The sequence below is a fragment of the Leptopilina boulardi genome, unplaced genomic scaffold (genome assembly GCF_019393585.1).
Source record: "Leptopilina boulardi isolate dan_hultmark-lab unplaced genomic scaffold, ZJU_Lbou_2.1 LbouV2_38, whole genome shotgun sequence".
NCBI lineage: Eukaryota > Metazoa > Arthropoda > Insecta > Hymenoptera > Figitidae > Leptopilina > Leptopilina boulardi.
In genome coordinates, this window is record NW_026137951.1 from 1,522,041 (window position 1) to 1,539,734 (window position 17,694).

General features: G+C 24.7%; 6 protein-coding genes across 16 annotated transcripts; 4 read left to right on the plus strand and 2 right to left on the minus strand.

Annotated features, from left to right (window-relative positions):
- Window positions 1-144: 144 nt before the first annotated feature.
- Window positions 145-3,040, plus strand: LOC127288029 (uncharacterized). The gene is made up of 7 exons (XM_051315225.1): window positions 145-852; window positions 990-1,251; window positions 1,602-1,725; window positions 1,915-2,153; window positions 2,236-2,382; window positions 2,467-2,649; window positions 2,835-3,040. Exons 1-7 carry the CDS (start codon window positions 837-839, stop codon window positions 2,938-2,940), a joined length of 1,077 nt encoding a protein of 358 aa, XP_051171182.1. The 5' UTR covers window positions 145-836; the 3' UTR covers window positions 2,941-3,040.
- A 56-nt stretch (window positions 3,041-3,096) lies between these two features.
- Window positions 3,097-5,165, minus strand: LOC127288036 (uncharacterized). Of its 2 annotated transcripts, none has more exons than XM_051315240.1 (4): window positions 4,988-5,165; window positions 4,494-4,811; window positions 3,384-3,534; window positions 3,097-3,215 (listed from the first exon to the last, which is right to left on the minus strand). In XM_051315240.1, the coding sequence occupies exons 1-4, from the start codon at window positions 5,084-5,086 to the stop codon at window positions 3,154-3,156; spliced, it is 630 nt and encodes a 209-aa protein (XP_051171197.1). In that variant the 5' UTR covers window positions 5,087-5,165; the 3' UTR covers window positions 3,097-3,153. The 2 variants fall into 2 exon arrangements, with proteins under 2 accessions (XP_051171197.1, XP_051171196.1); XM_051315239.1 differs by having other exon boundaries at window positions 3,384-3,537; window positions 4,988-5,163.
- Window positions 5,166-5,207: 42 nt separating this feature from the next.
- Window positions 5,208-6,905, plus strand: LOC127288037 (uncharacterized). The gene is made up of 5 exons (XM_051315241.1): window positions 5,208-5,649; window positions 5,815-5,901; window positions 6,148-6,229; window positions 6,318-6,409; window positions 6,510-6,905. The coding sequence occupies exons 1-5, from the start codon at window positions 5,602-5,604 to the stop codon at window positions 6,708-6,710; spliced, it is 510 nt and encodes a 169-aa protein (XP_051171198.1). The 5' UTR covers window positions 5,208-5,601; the 3' UTR covers window positions 6,711-6,905.
- A 150-nt stretch (window positions 6,906-7,055) lies between these two features.
- LOC127288035 (uncharacterized) lies at window positions 7,056-8,514 on the plus strand. 3 transcript variants are annotated; one of them, XM_051315235.1, is made up of 4 exons: window positions 7,056-7,231; window positions 7,311-7,452; window positions 7,571-7,804; window positions 7,881-8,514. In XM_051315235.1, exons 1-4 carry the CDS (start codon window positions 7,178-7,180, stop codon window positions 8,219-8,221), a joined length of 771 nt encoding a protein of 256 aa, XP_051171192.1. In that variant the 5' UTR covers window positions 7,056-7,177; the 3' UTR covers window positions 8,222-8,514. The 3 variants fall into 3 exon arrangements, with proteins under 3 accessions (XP_051171192.1, XP_051171193.1, XP_051171195.1); XM_051315236.1 differs by having other exon boundaries at window positions 7,884-8,514; XM_051315238.1 differs by having other exon boundaries at window positions 7,090-7,179.
- Window positions 8,515-8,970: 456 nt separating this feature from the next.
- LOC127288028 (luc7-like protein 3) lies at window positions 8,971-13,519 on the plus strand. 3 transcript variants are annotated; one of them, XR_007843975.1, is made up of 9 exons: window positions 8,971-9,308; window positions 9,671-9,919; window positions 9,996-10,202; window positions 10,305-10,466; window positions 10,551-10,807; window positions 10,883-10,971; window positions 11,062-11,177; window positions 13,006-13,082; window positions 13,374-13,519. XR_007843975.1 is itself a non-coding variant. In XM_051315223.1 (9 exons), exons 1-8 carry the CDS (start codon window positions 9,204-9,206, stop codon window positions 11,136-11,138), a joined length of 1,116 nt encoding a protein of 371 aa, XP_051171180.1. In that variant the 5' UTR covers window positions 8,971-9,203; the 3' UTR covers window positions 11,139-11,177; window positions 13,006-13,361. The 3 variants fall into 3 exon arrangements, 2 of the variants coding, with proteins under 2 accessions (XP_051171180.1, XP_051171179.1); XM_051315223.1 differs by lacking the exon at window positions 13,374-13,519 and having other exon boundaries at window positions 10,551-10,676; window positions 10,707-10,807; window positions 13,006-13,361; XM_051315222.1 differs by lacking the exon at window positions 13,374-13,519 and having other exon boundaries at window positions 13,006-13,361.
- On the minus strand, window positions 13,437-17,688 carry LOC127288031 (mitochondrial glycine transporter-like). Of its 6 annotated transcripts, none has more exons than XM_051315231.1 (8): window positions 17,488-17,687; window positions 16,655-16,919; window positions 14,974-15,092; window positions 14,809-14,893; window positions 14,515-14,694; window positions 14,040-14,208; window positions 13,695-13,954; window positions 13,437-13,576 (listed from the first exon to the last, which is right to left on the minus strand). In XM_051315231.1, exons 2-8 carry the CDS (start codon window positions 16,706-16,708, stop codon window positions 13,550-13,552), a joined length of 894 nt encoding a protein of 297 aa, XP_051171188.1. In that variant the 5' UTR covers window positions 16,709-16,919; window positions 17,488-17,687; the 3' UTR covers window positions 13,437-13,549. The 6 variants fall into 6 exon arrangements, with proteins under 6 accessions (XP_051171188.1, XP_051171186.1, XP_051171184.1 ...); XM_051315229.1 differs by adding an exon at window positions 17,111-17,362 and having other exon boundaries at window positions 13,533-13,954; window positions 17,488-17,688; XM_051315227.1 differs by having other exon boundaries at window positions 13,533-13,954; window positions 17,488-17,688.
- Window positions 17,689-17,694: the final 6 nt, after the last annotated feature.

Genomic DNA, 17,694 nt, shown 5'->3' on the forward strand with positions numbered 1-17,694 from the left:
GAAAAAGTACAATTTTATGCTTTTATTATTTCTTCCCATTGATATTCTAAATTTTAATATATTAAATTAGATTTTTATTATCAAAATAATATTGTAAAATTTGTAATAAAAATATTATATTATTTAAAAAATTGAACATTTCCTATTAAAAATCATTCTAAAATCACATTTTGTCACGTTTACGATAAGAAAAATAATTTTGTCGCGGTTACGATAAGAAGAACAATTGTTCAAACAATTAAAATTAACATTCTTTTAATAATTGTTATTTGGAAACAAAAATTTGCGTATTTTTTAAATTTACTTTTTCTAATGTTTGTTTATATTTGCGTCAAAATTTTGCGTCAAAAACTCGACTAAATTGCTGTGATGGAAGGAGAAAATGTGCGTAAAAATACAATTTCCCCTCCTTTTAAGCACTAGTACTTAAAAGACAGCAATTTAATCGAGTTTTTGAAGCAAAGTATTATAAAAATCATTTTATTTTTGTTTTCTTTTTATAACACTAAAATTCATTAAAATTTATTAATTAGTTTCGTAAAAAAGTTCCAAGGCGAATTTTCCGCGTATTTCATGAAATTCTCGTATATCATTAGTGATAACTTTTAATTTTTTTTCTTTTTGCATACATATTGTATATGAATAACGTAAAGCAAAGAAGATGTTTACGTCTTAAACAACAACACTATTGCGACAAGAAGTGTATAAAATTTTCATAATTGTTTGTCAACTGTTTTAACGAAATTATAAAATGCTGAATTCACAAACATTGTGAATTGGGTTATGAGTGTAAAAACAACGAAAAGAAAAGGGACCAGTATTCTGGAATTAACACGATGAAGCAGACTAAATGTGAGTTGAGAAGCTGTATATTATAATTAAATTTAAATTACTTCTGATTTTAATAAATTTTTTTTTATAAATTTAATAATAGTAATAATTATCTAATTAAGTCAAGTACTAAAACTTTTTGAATTATAAATATCAAGTAGAACACATCTTTCAAAAACATGAAATCGTATTTAAAGAGGATCAGCCGTTACTTTTTGAGGAAGAAACATGTGAGAAAAAACATTTTGCCCGCAATCCTTGTGAGAATATAATTTCTCAGGGAGCTGTCAAGTTTTTGGAAAAATGGCCATCACACATGTATTCTACTTTTTTGTTAGGATGTTCTATCATCAGTATTATTTTGACATTCATTTTAATCTCAGTTTTATTTTCATTTTCTCGTGGACATTACAGATACCGGTAAGTATCAAAAATATCTGATAATTTAATAAGATACTAGTAATCTTTACAATTAACATTTTAATAATATATTTTTATTAAAAAAATTTTAAATAATAAAATAATAAATTGAATAAACGAAAATTTTTTCTCAGTTTAAATATTTTTAATACAAATTACTAATTACTAATTTTTGAAATTAAATTATTTAATAAATTATTAAAGTAAGTAGTGACATTAATGGAAAAGAAAACAATAAATTGAGTAAATAAATTACTGACGTAGATGTCAAATTTCATGTAAATATTTTGTTAATAAATAAAATAAATAATTATTGCTTATTTTTAACGACTCGTAAATTTTTCTTGCAGAGAAACGCGAAATGCAAAACAAGACTCGTATAATGTTTACTTTATGAAGCATGAAAATCGCACTTGGTCCCGAAAGGAATTGTGTTATATAGAAACTACAGCTAACAAACATCCAGAATTAAATGTAAATAATTTATTTTTTTAATTTTACTTATTAAAATTATATAAAAATTATTTTTTTAATTTAGCTGATCCTTGATTTTCGGGTATTTTTTTAAATTTGTGACGATTTTTATATTTTTAAAAAGTTTGAACAAAATAAAACATTAGCTAAATATATTAATTAATTAATTATCTCAAAAATTTTGCTTAGGTTTATTTAATAAACCTTGTATCCGAGGACTCTAAAAAAAATGACTATTCAATGCCAATTCGATTTACTGATATGAAAAATCTCCGGTCATTTTTTAATTTTATAAATCTTCATGATCAAGAGAGAAATTTCATTCTGTCAGAAGATTTATCTCCGGAAATGCTACTTAGAATTAAGATAGCTAACAATAATTTCAATGTACGAAATATTGATATATCAACGCAATTGTTTTTTCAGGGGTAAATTAATTGTCTTATTTAATTTTTATATTTGTTTCAACGAAAAAAAGATTCTTTAACTTACGACACTTAAATTTTGTAGATCAATATTATATAAAGTTTATAAAACATTAAATTATGAATTAATGGAAATGGCAGCAAAAGCTAATATTCTATGGAATTATCCCGGAATAACTTTGAATCCTAAAATGTTTAATAGTATCAATAATATAGAGAAACATTTTTGCAAGTAAGTTGTTAGAAAACAGTGAAAATTATAATTCATCTTATTTTTGCGAGGAATAACGGTAATATTTGGTTTTTTTCTCTTTAGAAGAAGCGAAAAAATCTGTAAACTCGATCAGGATTTCATAACAGAAATGCAAGGAGGCATACAAGCTTCAAGTGTGTCATGTCATGCCTTTGCAGAATTTTTGATGAAAGAAATACTAAAAAATCGATTATTATCATATCAGCATCATGGATTTCAAAATATTCTAAATAATTTTTGTCCCAGGTAAATATTAATAAATTATAAACTAATTTAGAAAAGTATTATTATTACCACCTATTATAATTATTTGATATTTTTTACTCTTTTTCTATCACGAATTTTTTCTATATCTATAATTAAATATTTTGTTTCTATCTCGAAATTTTTATCATCTAATTTCATTTTTAAAATATATCAAAATGTTTTAGAATCAACAACTGTCCAGGAGTTAAAATTATCAACGAAACATGCAATTATTTAACAAGTGAAATTTTTTGTCCATCAATATATCCTGACGGATCTGTTGAGGAATAATTTACATGTTTTTAATGAAAGAAATTAAATTATAAAATACGATAAAATTATATTTATTAAAATTATAGCTGCAAATGAAGATATTTCATCTTTTTAATAAATTATATTTATTAAAAAAATTTATGTAAAATTTTAACAAAAAGTTATTCTACTAAACTATGTAAAACGTATTAAAAAAAAATTAATTTCTTAATCAGGAAGAATTTGTTTGTTTTACTTGAATGCTCTAGATTCATAAAGTCGCAAAACTCCAAGCCAAACCCAAAATTCACCTACTGCGAAAAAATACATTTGATAAAATTATTATTATTATTATTATTATTACTGAATCTAAAAAAATTTTATAAATATTTTATTGATAACTATTTTTAGTAAATTAATTAATTAAGTAGTTATCTGATGATATTTAAAATATAAAAGTGAATATTTTTAAAAGAACCTACAAATTATGGAGATTATGCAGGTAGAATAAAAAAGTGCAGATGAAAATGGAAGATTTGTAAAAAAGAGCCATGAGGCCATCAAAGCATCACCCACGTCGCAGACGAGGTCTGACATGGAAATAATTATCGAAGGTAAACTCCAGTGAGGCCTCTTCTTTTTAAATAACATGAAAAAGGTAATAAAATTAATCAATGGAATTAACGATGAATTACAAGGAATAATTCCTGATAATTCTTTATATATTATAAATTCCATGACATTCTGATTGAGACATCAATATGTGACCGCCCTTGTACGTGAACGTCAAGTTTACCTTTCGAGAGTTTTTTTTTTTTTTAACGAATATAAAATTTGTGTCAAGTTCAATTCAATCTGAGCTGAATTTATACGAACATTAAAAAAATCTCCAAATGTAAATAAATAAACAAAATTATTATTCAAATTTTGATAAAGATTATAAAAATATTTCACGAAAAAAATGTACATGATGACTAAATTCAATGACAATAATAACTATAAATTAAAAATGATATCTAAATCGAATGTTATTGTAAACAACTAAATTAATCAATAATTAATTAAATAAAATGAACCCTTTCTGTCATAATATATTTTTTTTCTCTTTTGAAGAAAAAATAATTCAACTACAACTCATTAGTTCGAATTTACAATGGATAGAAATAAAATCCAACTTATTTGGTCAAAATTTGATTGTCGTTCTATGACCTAATACTTATTTAGTCTAAAAATGATTAAATAATAAATTTTATTTTATTTAAATTAAACTTTTTAAAATAAAATAAAAATTATTCCAGATAAGAATTGAGACAAATAAAAATTATGTTAAATAAGAATTATGAAAAATGTCTATTTGGCCAAATAAGAATAAGGCCAAGTTAGTGACTTGTATCAATCAAATGTACCGCCAAATAAGTACAAATTGTCCAAACAAACATCCGCTATAGAAACATTTTGGCGCAAATTTTAAAATAATATGAATTTTTAAAATACAATAAATTCGAACTCAATGGTTTTCCTAATAGAGATGAAAAATTCATGACACAGAGGGTTAAAATAATAATTCAATTGAGAAATGAAAAATAACTCACTGAAACAAGTGAAAATGTAAGCATAAGAGCAGCGATGGATGAAATAACAGAATAAGGAATTGTATATCCCAAAATTATGGTAACAACTTTTTTATGAGCGGCTAAAAAACCATTTGTTGATCTTCTATTTTCCTGTAAATTATATTCGCTACGACCATAATGAAATCCATGATAACTGAGACCCAAAACTGTGATAATGAATAATATTGTTTGAAAAATTCTATACCACTCGTCTGCTTGTGGAGATTTGTTTAACAATTTATCACTTTTATTTAATTTTAATTCTGTTTCGTGTTGACTTTTTTTTTCTTCTCCATCCTATTAATTTGAATTTATTCTTTAATATATTGAATCTTGCTTTCACTGATATTAATTTTTCATATTTTAACGATACACATAAAAATTTATATTAAATTAAATTAAATATAATAATTTTCTTTCTTTACAAAAAAAAAAAAACAATATTTGTTTATTTATTTAAAGCTTTTACTCACTGTTGATTTTTCATAATTATCAATTATCGAATTATCATTATCAATAAATGCTATAGAATTATCAATTTTCGGCAATGAATTTTCAAAAAAATCAGTCATATTTGTAAATTTTGATAAAATTATTAATGAGAAAAAATTAAATATTAAAATGGTTCTGTCTATTACATTACACTTTTTGACAAATGAGAATCGTATTTAAAAGAGTTTGCTTATTTCAGAAAAAAATAATGTCATAGTTATATTTTTATGGTTATTTGAATTAAAGAAAATCAAATTTAATCAAATTTCGATATTTTACTTTTAATATCTGTAAATAATTTATTTTATTTAATGAATAAATGGAGCCGTAAATTTTTAAAATAATTGTTTAATTAATGAAATCTTTTTAATATTAATTATTTTCTCTGCATATTTTTCATGGATAAAAAACAAACAATCGATTAGAAATGTCAACCTTAAATTTTTTGTTGTTTAAAAAAATGTTCGAGTAAAATTTTAATGAAGGTGAAAGGATTAAAAATAAATTTCTATTAAAATAAAATTAATCATTGAATTCTACACGAATAATTAATATTCCAAGTTTTGAAAAAGTGTGAAAGCAAAAATTAAAAACAATGAGAATTCGAGGTCGAAGGAAAATTGAACAAGGTGGTGGATTTTTGGTTAGTATAGTATTTAATTTAATTTATTTATAAAAAGAAAACTAAATTTTATTGAATTCCGTGTTTGAAAATTTTAATACTAAAAGGAATTTTTTCTATTCTAATTTTTTAAAAATTAATTACTTAATGTAATTTTTTTAATTATTATTATTATTTTTTTTTTAGCCGATTGGTCGATTTGCATGCTCAATTTGCGACCACTCTATAATGGGGAGTTCTGTCTATGTGATTATGTTGGGCCTGATTGGGACCGTTAGTCCATCGTAATACTCAAATTCATGCACTCAAAAATAAATCAGTTGATCGAAATAAATAATATTTTTTTTATTACTTATCTGAATAAATCAAAGATTAATTAATGTTTTATTAACGATTAATTTATGTTTAATATTACTTTTTGTGTTTTTTAGAATATTTTAACTTTCTTGTGATTTTTAAGAAAAGGCCTATCATTATTTTGATAATTAATCGTCAATAATTTCTATTCAATCAATTTAGATAATCACTGCCTATGATATAATTCGAATTATGAATAATATACAACCAAAATCACCACCACGATCTGGAGAAGATAAAAAAAGTAAATATACAAAAACAAAATAAATAAATTTTTGTTTTCAATTTGTTAATCTTTTTCGGGATATTTTTTTAAAATATAATTATAATAGATGTTCCAGTGGATGTCGAAAGAGATTTGAAATTAATGACTTGCATTCTCGCAATCGAACATTATTCTCTTATTATGCTTGGAGCAATAACAGTAAAGTTTTATTTTTTCTAATTATTTATAATACTCAGAAACAAAATATTAGAATAGCCTAATTACTATTCGTTTAAAAAAAAAAATTAATTTTTTTCAGGACTATCCAATGTTACACACTCCATGGCTACTGATGCAATTATGCATTATGATTGTGGAAATTATAGTATTTTTCGTTCGACTATTTTTAGATGGGCTTCATGTAAAAAGAGATGAAATATTTTTGGCAATATGGTCACTACATAATTGGCTTCAAGTTTTTTGTTTATTTCATCGACAAGCACGAAGTCCAATAAACTGACTCTTTATTAGAAGAACCCTAATAAATTTCAAAACAAAAATTTCCTAATTTTTGAGAAAATTCAAAAAAATATTACAGAATATTGTTAAATTTTTTATAAATGTTTAAATTCATTCGAAAGTCATAAATTTAAAAAACATTTGTACTGTTTTAAAAGTGATGTATTAATAATAAATAAAAAAAAATATATATCAATTTCAGTTAATTACAAAATTTTGGAATCCATTTCCAAAAAATACAGATTTTAATTTAAAAATACTGAAAAATTCCATTTCGATTTGCTGACGATTTCAGATACTAAACTTTCTTTTTTTTTTTTTTGTTTTTAAAAGAGAATAAAAAACAAAAAAAACTGACACGTGTAAGATAAAGTGATATCAACATAACTTAAAATTTAATAATTTTCAAAATCAAAAAAATTGAAAAGTGTAAAAATCTTATCAAAATAGAATAACAACAAAAATAAAATGTTAATTTATGAGAAAAAATTATTAAACAATACAAGCAAAATTTTATCCAAAGTTAGAAAAAATGTTTAGCAATAAGTTGCTAACACCAAAGACTAATGAGATTATAATTAATTAAATTTTGTTTCATCAGGTAGAAATCATCTATAAAAGCATCTTGTGTTTCGTAGCAAATTGTTTAAGTTCAATGACAATAGATATTGGTTCTAAGTCAGCATTAGTAAATTCTGTAAACAAGTCCACGACGTTCAACACTTTTTTCCGTCGAAGTTATAGTAATAAATTTAATTCAAATAGAATTTCTAATAGAAATTCAAAAAGATTATTTCAATAATTTTTAAATAATTGTAATTATTATATAATTATCTAAATAAAAAAGTTTTTTCTATTCAGATTTAAAAATCAAAATACTGGTAACGGACATAATTTCTGGTTTAATTGCAAGTGCAGTGTTAACAATGGGAAATAAATATAATTATCCTTACCTTTATATTCCTTGGCTTTTGAACACTCTCAAAGGGATTGCACTATTTCAAGGTCCTACTCTCCTCAGAACAGCTTACAAATTGATTTCCAACGCAGAAGTTCCAGCAGGATCATTCCTCTTTATAACGTTACTTTTATTCAGTAAATATATATTTACACGTCTCTCTGAAATACAAACAAATAAATTAATATATTTTTAATTTATTTTTTTTTTTAGTAGAGGAAATTTTTCTATGGAACGATGTTTTTTGGAATTTTAAACGTTGTTGGAATAATTATATTCATTGTAAAAGAAATACAATATCTGAGAAAAACATTAACGAGAAAAAAGAAAAACGACTTCCTACAGTAGATGCATTAAATGATGAAATAAACTTCAAATTTGGCAAAGTTGATGATTGTCAAATGCCCTTTGAAAATGCTGATGAATTGTCGAAAATTTTATGCTCCAACACTGGAACAAATTCTTCTGATTATTCATTAAACGTAAAATATTGTTCAAGCATGAACGAAAATAATCACCTAGTTCGAAGTAAATTCACAGATATAACGGGTTAATTAATCGCTAAATATTAATATCAGCTCTGAATTGCGCCAAAGTTTTCAACATAACCTTATTCCACAATTACCGATTCTACCAGACTACAATTTCTTAGTTATCCATTTAAATTTATTTAACATGCAAAATAACCTTTGAAAATTAAAGATTGATTTATTTTGTGTTCAAGCACGAGAGCACATGTCGATCCAAAAATGACCAATTTGATAGCATGCAAACATTAACAATGTATAACATACTGTATTAAAGTCAAGTATTATATCTTACAAATAAATTGAAGTCATTACCTTTATTATTTGTTGTTGATTCAATCACAAATATACAAATAAAAATTATATTCTTAATATAGCCTCACGGCAGAGATTCTCTCTTTGCGACCAAATTGTTTAATGTCTACGCATTGTTCAACTACTTGTGCTAGTAATATTTTCATAAATGTATAATGATTTTACAAAAAATATACATAAATAGATCGACTTTATCGAGGAATAAAACAAAATTTATAACGTTTTTAGCAAAATCTAATGCACAACGAACAGAATTGAACGACAATTTAAACGGAAATAAAAGTAAAGTGAATGCAACTCACTTCAGACAGGAAGTGATGCGCATACGCCATTGCGCATCAAGAGATTAATTTTAATTGGTCACTTTTAAGAAAACTGAAACAGTCCACCAATTAAATTTACGTAGGCATAAATATAATGTTTTTAGGAACACAAGTATTATTTTGTTTGGAATTATATTGATGAGTTTAGGAAGACTCAACCTGTCTCTGTATTTCTTCCATATAAGAATTTTGTTGTGTACATTTTGTTTACAAAAACTCATAATTATTATTCAATTTATAGTGAGAACAATAAATTTGATTAATCAATGAAGAACTCCAATCATTGTCTTCTTTATTAATAATGTGGTCAAGATTATTATCGATTATTCAAGTGTCGTCAATAGTGTAAATTATTTGAAGGGACTAAAAACATGGCTGCTGCTGCGGCTGCCGCCTTGCTCGATGAGCTTATGGGGAGAAATAGAAATATTCTTCCTAATGAAAAACCAAAAGAACTTAACTGGGAAGATTCTGAGGTGAGACAATATTGTAATTTCATTTTTTAAAAGACGAATTTTAATTAACTTGGTTTAATCAATTTGTGTGTAAATTTAATGCAATATAGAAACAAGATTTGTTATCAAATTTTTTTTTTTTTTGTTTTTAATCTCATTGTATAGTAGTTTGATAAGGTAGAATTTATGTTCTATTTGGAAAACATTTTTTAGTATAATATTAGATTATTATAAATTATCAGTGACATATTCACTAATTTGTTTAAAGATCAAAGAAAAAACAATCATGATGTTAAATTACTTTTGCAATCTTCTATATTAAAAGTTTAAATTCTAGTAGGAAAATCTAATTCTATAAGTATTAAAATATTTTATTATTTCAGTTTTGTAAACTATATCTTGTCAAATTTTGTCCTCACGATCTATTTGTCAACACACGAGCTGATTTGGGAGCATGTGCTCGGGTTCACGATGATGAAGCTCGTGATTTATATGAAAAAGCACCTTATTCTTATCGGAAACAACAATACGAGGATGAGTTCATACGATTTTGTCAAAGTATGCTTAATGAAGTTGAAAGAAAAATTGTCAAAGGAAAACAAAGACTTGCACTTATTGGAAAAACAGAAGCTGTAAGTTGAAAGAAATATTTTTCCATGTTTATGAAAAGATTGTCTAATTAAAAAAAAATTTTCTGCATTTTTCTAGCCCACCTTAACGCCAGCACAAACTCAAAGAAACGAGGAACAAATTACTTTACTCACGGAAAAAATTAATAAATTAGTGGAAGAAGCTGAACAAAGTGGAATTCAAGGAAATGTCGAGCAGGCTCAGGGACTTATGCGTCTTTGTGATCAACTTAAAGAAGAACGTGAAACTCTTCGTAAATCTAATGATAATAGTCATTATAACCAGGTAATGATCTTTTTTTAATATTCTTTTAAACGATTAATAATTATTTTTCACTGAAAATATAGTCTTTTTTGTAATTAAAAATTTTATTATTTATTTTTCTAGACAGCTGAATTAGCAGCAGCTCAGGAAAAACAAATGGAGGTTTGTGATGTTTGTGGTGCCTTTCTTATTGTTGGAGATGCTCAACAACGAATAGACGACCATTTAATGGGAAAACAACACGTAGGCTATGCCAGATTGAAAAGTGCACTTCAAGAAATTGTGGTAAAGAAAAAAATATGAAGTTAATTAAAGCCTCCCTTTTTTTTTATGTATTTGTGAAAAAAAAAACTATTATTTTATTATTAGACCAAACGAGAAAAAGCTAGAGACGAAAAGGAACAAAAACGAGACGAGGAAAGAAGAAAGGTTCGCGAAAGCGAAGATAATCAAAGAAAAAGGAGAGATGGTGATAGAGATCGTGATCGAGATAGGGACCGAGATAGGGATAGGGAAAGAGACAGAGATAGAGAAAGAGTTGATAGGGAAAGGGATCGGGATAGGGATAGAGATAAGCGACGTCGAAGAGATGATGACAAAAATAGACATGATTCCATGAATCAGAGGTAATTTAAATTAAATATTAACATGTGGATTAAAATATTTTCATTATAATTTACAAATGAAAAATTTTTTCACAGAAATTCTCATCGTAGTAGAAGTAAATCGAAGGATAAACATGACAGGCATAATAGAGAAGATGATCATCGTCGTCATGTACGAGATAAAGGTAAATAAAAAAAATTATTTTTTATAAAGAAAACAAAAAAATTGTTTAATTCTTTTAAGGGAAATTCATATAAAAAAAAATGTTTTACAGGAAATCGTGATCATCGAAATGCCAATCATCATAATAATCGACGTCGCCATAGATCTGGAAGTCGAAGTCACAAGTAACTCTACTCTTGATTGGTTAGTGAGTGAGAAGTATGCCAGGTATGCACTAAACGATTAATTTTTAACGTGACAATTACTGTACAATTTCTTTGCTCAGGTAAGTTTCACTAGATGCATTACGCTTGGGACCTCTGATTTATTTATTATGATTACTATTTTTTTTTTCTTATTTTTTCTTGTGGAAAAACATCGAATTATCGCTTCAAATTCGTTCTTCGTACACACACAAAACAAAAAAATATATATATATATATTAATAATTAAATTATGAAGAGTGTACGTAGTCGAAATTGACAAGTGCGTTTCGAGACAAAGTCTCGCGTTTAATTTATAAATCATCTATAAAAAAAAAGTGATAAAAAAAATATTAATAATTACGGAACTTAGATAAAGTATCAAAATCACTCTGCCAACGATTGTTTTATTTGGAATGTTCACCAATTTTGGATTTTTAAGTTTGATTAACTTTTTAAATTTTGAAAATAGATTTTTACTTTTTATATTATCTAATAAATTTTAATTTATCTACTTTTTAATTTTTTAAAGACAGATTTTTTTGTTCACTTGTTAATTTAGAAAATATATTTTTTGGTAATTGTTTTTTTTTATCTGATTTTGACTTCATTGTGAGACCCTTGGACATAAATTATACTTAAAATTAGGTTCATTTTTTTTTTTTTTAAACAAAGCAAGATAGGAGAAGGTATACCTATTCTTGCTTTGATCGGAAAATATAATATCTTCGTAGATAAAATGCGGTAAAATGTTATTGTGAGTTCAACGACTGCATAGTTTTTTTTGTCGGAAAGAAATTAGAAGTTTAGTGGAGGAAAAACAGTGCCTACTTCCGTAGACCTGCCACGACAGTGCCCCGTGCGACTGTGACTATACAATCCTAGCTTCTGCCACGCATTAATGAGGTATTTATGTCGGAATGATAATACCAATCATGCCCTTGTATTAGGAGAGATAGAGATTTCTCGAAATAAAAATGAAAAATGGGTCTTGATATTTTATAATTTCGTCGAAAGTTCTTTATCGTTATAATATCTATTTACTCGATGCCTATACTCTTTGTCACAAGGGATATAAAGCAAAAAAGAAAATAATTCATCTTCTGTCAATCGACAAAAATTATCAGGACAACCTGTTTGCTATGCGTGTATTGAAAAAAAAAACACAAAAAATATTGATAAAATAATTTTAATTACATTTCTATTTAAAAACATTAAATAGTCATTATTATTTTGCCATTATCTTTTTGTTTTTATAGTAATATTTTTTAGATAAAGCATTATTTATAAAAATGGAGAATCATTAAAAGAGAAAAAAAAAAAATTAAAAACGGATTGTCCGATATTTTTAAATTGTAATAAATTTTCCTTGTCCTGAATATTCATATTTTTTTCTAAATTAGTAAAATTTGTAAAACATCCATTTTAAAATAATTGCATATTATTGAAAGCTTGATTTTCATCAATTTAGTTTTTAATTTCATTTTCTGCAGGCTTTACATCTCTGCTCGTGACTTTTCTTCGCAATCACTAATTAATAAAATATTTTAGGTACAATACAATTTCTAAATATATATTTTATGCGCAAAAACAATTTATAAATTTAAAGAAATTAAAGACATTGAATAAAAATAGACAAAAATAATTAAAAATATAATTGAAAATTTTTAAATATTTAATTTTATCTTAATTATTTATGAAATGTTTTTGCTAAGATATAAAAAATGCTTATTTTTTTTGAATGCTGAAATAAAACTCATGTGTCTTTACTTTACATACACAATAATTTTATAAATTTGTAAATTTTTCCTTTCTTTTTTTCATTTAGTGAAATTGACATTATTTATTTGCAGAATAAGACGAAAAGGAGAAAAAGTGGTCCAGTTGAAGAAAAAAAGTCGTTTTCCCACAGCTTAAATATATTTTTAAGGTAAAGATTTTGCATAACCTTAACAATTTTGAATTAATCAGGCTAATTTTTGTAAAAAAAAAAAAAAAAAAAAGTCAAAAGAGAAACATGATCTATACCGATTATGCATTATTAAAAAATATATGTTTTACAAAATGAAGTTCATCAAATTATATTGAAATCGATGGCAAAATAATTAATTAATATTCGATTTAAAAACAATTGTAACATCTTAAACTATTGTTATTATCATTCAATAAAATAGAAATTCGCGTAATACGCGTAACTTCTAACAAACAATTTTTTTTGTAGTTGATACACCTTTCCTTAGAGTCATTTGTGAATGACTAATATTGAGACAAGAAAAAAGGCATGTTTAAAGAAATATATATATATATAATTTATTCGATAATTATTTAGCGCTAATATAATCGTTTTTTAATACTGTACAAGGTAAATATATATACAAGATATCATACAAATGAAATTTATTTAAAACCAAGGCTTGCAGTTATCTGGAAAAAGAAAGAAATTTGTCATATTTTTTTTTAGATCTTTTAAATTAAAAGGAAATTTTTAAGAAGAAAAATATAAAATTCTATTGTAAATATTATTCTTAACTTTTAAACTCACTTTTTCGTAAAGAGTCCAAGCCATTGCGGTCATAAGAGTTCTTCTAAGCATTCGGGGTACAATACCCTTGAAATAACCGAAAGGCCCATATTTTTGGTAGACGAAAATAAAAGCATTATGTGCATTTTTAAATTTATTTGGATACAGTTGCATTTTTGTCTTGACAACATCAGCGGGATGTGTCACAACTGATGCACATATTCCAGCGAATACTCCGCAGCAAAAATGTGTAAAAGTTTCTTGACTGTAATGAGGAAGTTCTGAAAAAATTAATTATTTTATGAACTGTAAAATAGACTGTTTTAAATATATATTTGATTAAAATAGCTGACATGTTAGACGTACTTAAGGCGACTGTATTTTTGAGTTGAGTATAAAACATTAGATATAGACCGCTGTAAGGAGCATCTCTAAGTAAAGTCGGTACAAGACCACTCGAAAGACCCTTTACGCCTTCATATTTGTATATTAATCTTAACGCTTCACTGATACTGCTGTATTTATACACGCCGCTCTGAAAAAAAAGATAAAAAATTCCAATTTTATAAAGAATGTATAATTTCTGAGTTGTATATTTTAAATAGTTGTATCAATAAATGTTAAGAGAATCAATTTTTATAATTTTAATAGTAAATTCTAAAAAAATGACCACGACTATCCTTCAAATTCTACTTTTTTTTAATTATATAAATTAATAACAAAATAATTTAAATAAAAATTACAATAGCTTATTGAAATTTAGAAAATAAAAACATAAGAAAAATAAAATTTGAAGAATATTCATGAGTGCAGTAAAATATGCGTAATTTAAAAAAAATACCTCAAATCTAGTTTTGACAACAGTTATTGGAATTAATAATGCTCCTGACATGGAGCGTGCAGTAATTCCTAAACTAATGGCCTGAAGAGACGTCAATGGTTCTTCTAGTTCCATGACATGTTTTAACCAGTACAATGAAGAAAAATAAAGACCAACTCCAGGAACAACCCGTGTTATAGACTGAAAAAGAAAAAAAAATCCTGATTTTTAATTACATATTTACAGTAACAGTTTGAAAAAATATTTTTAAGTTTTTTTTTTTTTCTTAATTTCTTAATAATAAAGTAAACTCACAGGAGTCATCCCTTTCCATAATCCGAATATATTATCATTTTGGACAATGGAAACCATAGTTTTGACCATTCCCGATTTTGAACGCCTAGAAAAAAAAGAAGATAAAGAGAAATTAGAAAAAATAAATTTATTATTTTATAAATTAAAAGCTTCGATAATATTTACCCTGCATTATTGCTGACTCTATTTTGAAGTCTAGTCTTTATTAGATCCAATGGTTGAAATAAAATTGTTGAAAATGTGCCAGAAAAGGAACCAGCGAGAAAAGATTTTAATATTGGATACTGTAATTAAAAATATTATTTAAAATTGAAAATGTGAATATATTTAATTTTTTTGAATGATAATTATTTGAATATTTTATGTTAATTTTTATTATAAAAAATAAAATTACAATACTTTTGTTTGAGATACTCTTTTAATCGGAAAAAAAATTAATTTCTTCGATGTATCAAATGACCTTTAACAACACGAGTGATCTTTTGCTCATTAAAAGAGATATTCTGAAAGTTTATGATTTACACACAAGAAGGGAATGTCACTCACGAGACTTCTCACGTGAATTAAAATAATCTATAAGGTCAGTGCAACATGATCTTTTTACGAGAATTTATTTCCAATAAGTTATGACTCTAATGTGAAAAATAATTAGTTTAAATATGTAAATCTATAAACTATTTACTATACTTTCTATCTACTTCGAAAAAATATGTTTATACTAATTAATAAAAAAAATATTTTTAATTATTAATACTCGATAATTTGAATTTAATTGTCGACTTATAGATAGTAATGGAAAATTAATAATCTAGAATTTTTTCTTGTATTTGTTTACTTTAAAAAAAAAATTTTTTTTATGGTGATACATCATTTCATAATGATATGTTGACAAATATTAATCATTTAAAGTAAAGTTGATTACAAGACCCCCACGAATGTTTTTTTGCACATAAAGCAAAGTAGCACGAGGATAATACAAGTTTTGCACTGATTTGATAAGAATTACAAAACAGAAAACAGTTCTATTATTAAGAGTAAAATTAAATTCATATCATAAATAATATTGATTTCGTAAGAAGCTAATTTCAAAGTTACGGACAAAGAAAATAATAAAAATTTGAAAATATTTATGATAATTATAATTTTCCATCGTGTTTTATTTGTTGAAATAAAACAAATGAGTAAATAAGATACGTGCATTATACGTAGATTAATTTTTATTAAAAAATAAAAATACTTTGTCATGTAGTAGCAATTAAAAATTATTATTTTTTCAATCGTAATTTTTTTTATGAAAAAAAAACAATTTTCATCTTTGTAAATTAGATTTAGAAATGTTTTTCATACGATTTGCAACATATATTTTTCCTAAACTGATGCAATGATTAAAAAACTGAGGAATAGAATAAATTAATTTTTAATTTCCTGTTTTCAATTTGCAAAAATGTTTAAAAAATTAATTCCAAAAACGACATTTATTGGAGTGTAAAATTAAAACACAACATGACTTTCAAATTAAATGGATTCACACAATCAAATCATTAACAATAATAAAAGAATAAAAAGTTTTATGAATATTTAACAAAAAAAATTTAAATTTTTAAGGTTTAATAAAAAAGAAATATAGCTCAAGCTATTGAATTAAAGAAAAAATATAATAAAAATACTTACAGATCCAATAGCTTCCATTGTAATTCAATTAAAAAACAATAACACATTCACAAAAGTATAAAAAAAATGTAATTAAAAATAATAATTATTTAGTAACACATTTCACACAACATTCGTTTCTGTCCAATACCAAACTGATTGTAAAATATAAGCGTTCGGTGTTCTGATTACTTACATTTTCATTTATCTGCGTTTCTTCGCCTCTAAGGTCAACAAATTGACCCTGCATATCAAAATGTATTCTGATGAAAAAAATTCGCGATGAGGAAAACAAAAACGTGATTAAAACGTGACTGAATATAGAATTTTGCACATATACATTCCTTTCCTTTAGACATCAGGCTCAAAATCGAGATCCTTTGAGAAATTTTTTGCATTTTATAGATTATATATCCAAAAAGTAAAATGCATCATTTAGTAATTTACATTCGCCAGTAGATCTATAAGACAAATTAATTTGTTTAAAATTTATATAGATATGTCCTAATTTCCTGCATTAATTATATTTTGTTAATAATTAATTTTAACTGATAATCTACATTAATTTCTTTTACATGCGTATTTTTTAATTAATTTTATTAAAACAATGAAAAAAATTTTATATGCCTTATATTATTTATTAAAATGTTACCTTTTTTAAAATACTTTTTCAAAACTAATGTTCAGTTATATAATCACGTTTTTATTTTCCAATGTGTAAATCTTTTCACATTAATTATATACCAAAAAGACCAAAAATATTTTTTTAAACATAACCTCACTTTTACCAGCGTAATAAAATTGTTTGAAACAAAAGTGTTTGCTTTTAAAAATAAAAAGAAATTTATAAAAATCTTCTAGTATATGTTTTTGTTGAATATCGTCTTATAACAATTAAAAACAACTGAAAAAGTTAACAATAACTGCGATAAACTTATCATCTAGAAAAATCAACATTTTATGTTTTTAATCTGTTGATCTTTGCACTTATCAAATAGTTTATCAAGTGATATGATTAATACAAAATACCTTCTCTATTGTTGATATATATTTTAAGCAGTAATTAAATTGTCACTTTAAATTATAATTTTTGTATAAATAAAATAAAAGGACATGTTTGTAAATAAAAGGCGCAATGACAGCCAATGGTAACGATTTGGTTTCACCTTTTGTCAAGTCACGAAATAGTGAATTAAAATAAACAATTGTCAACATAGCCATAATTATTTTGTAACA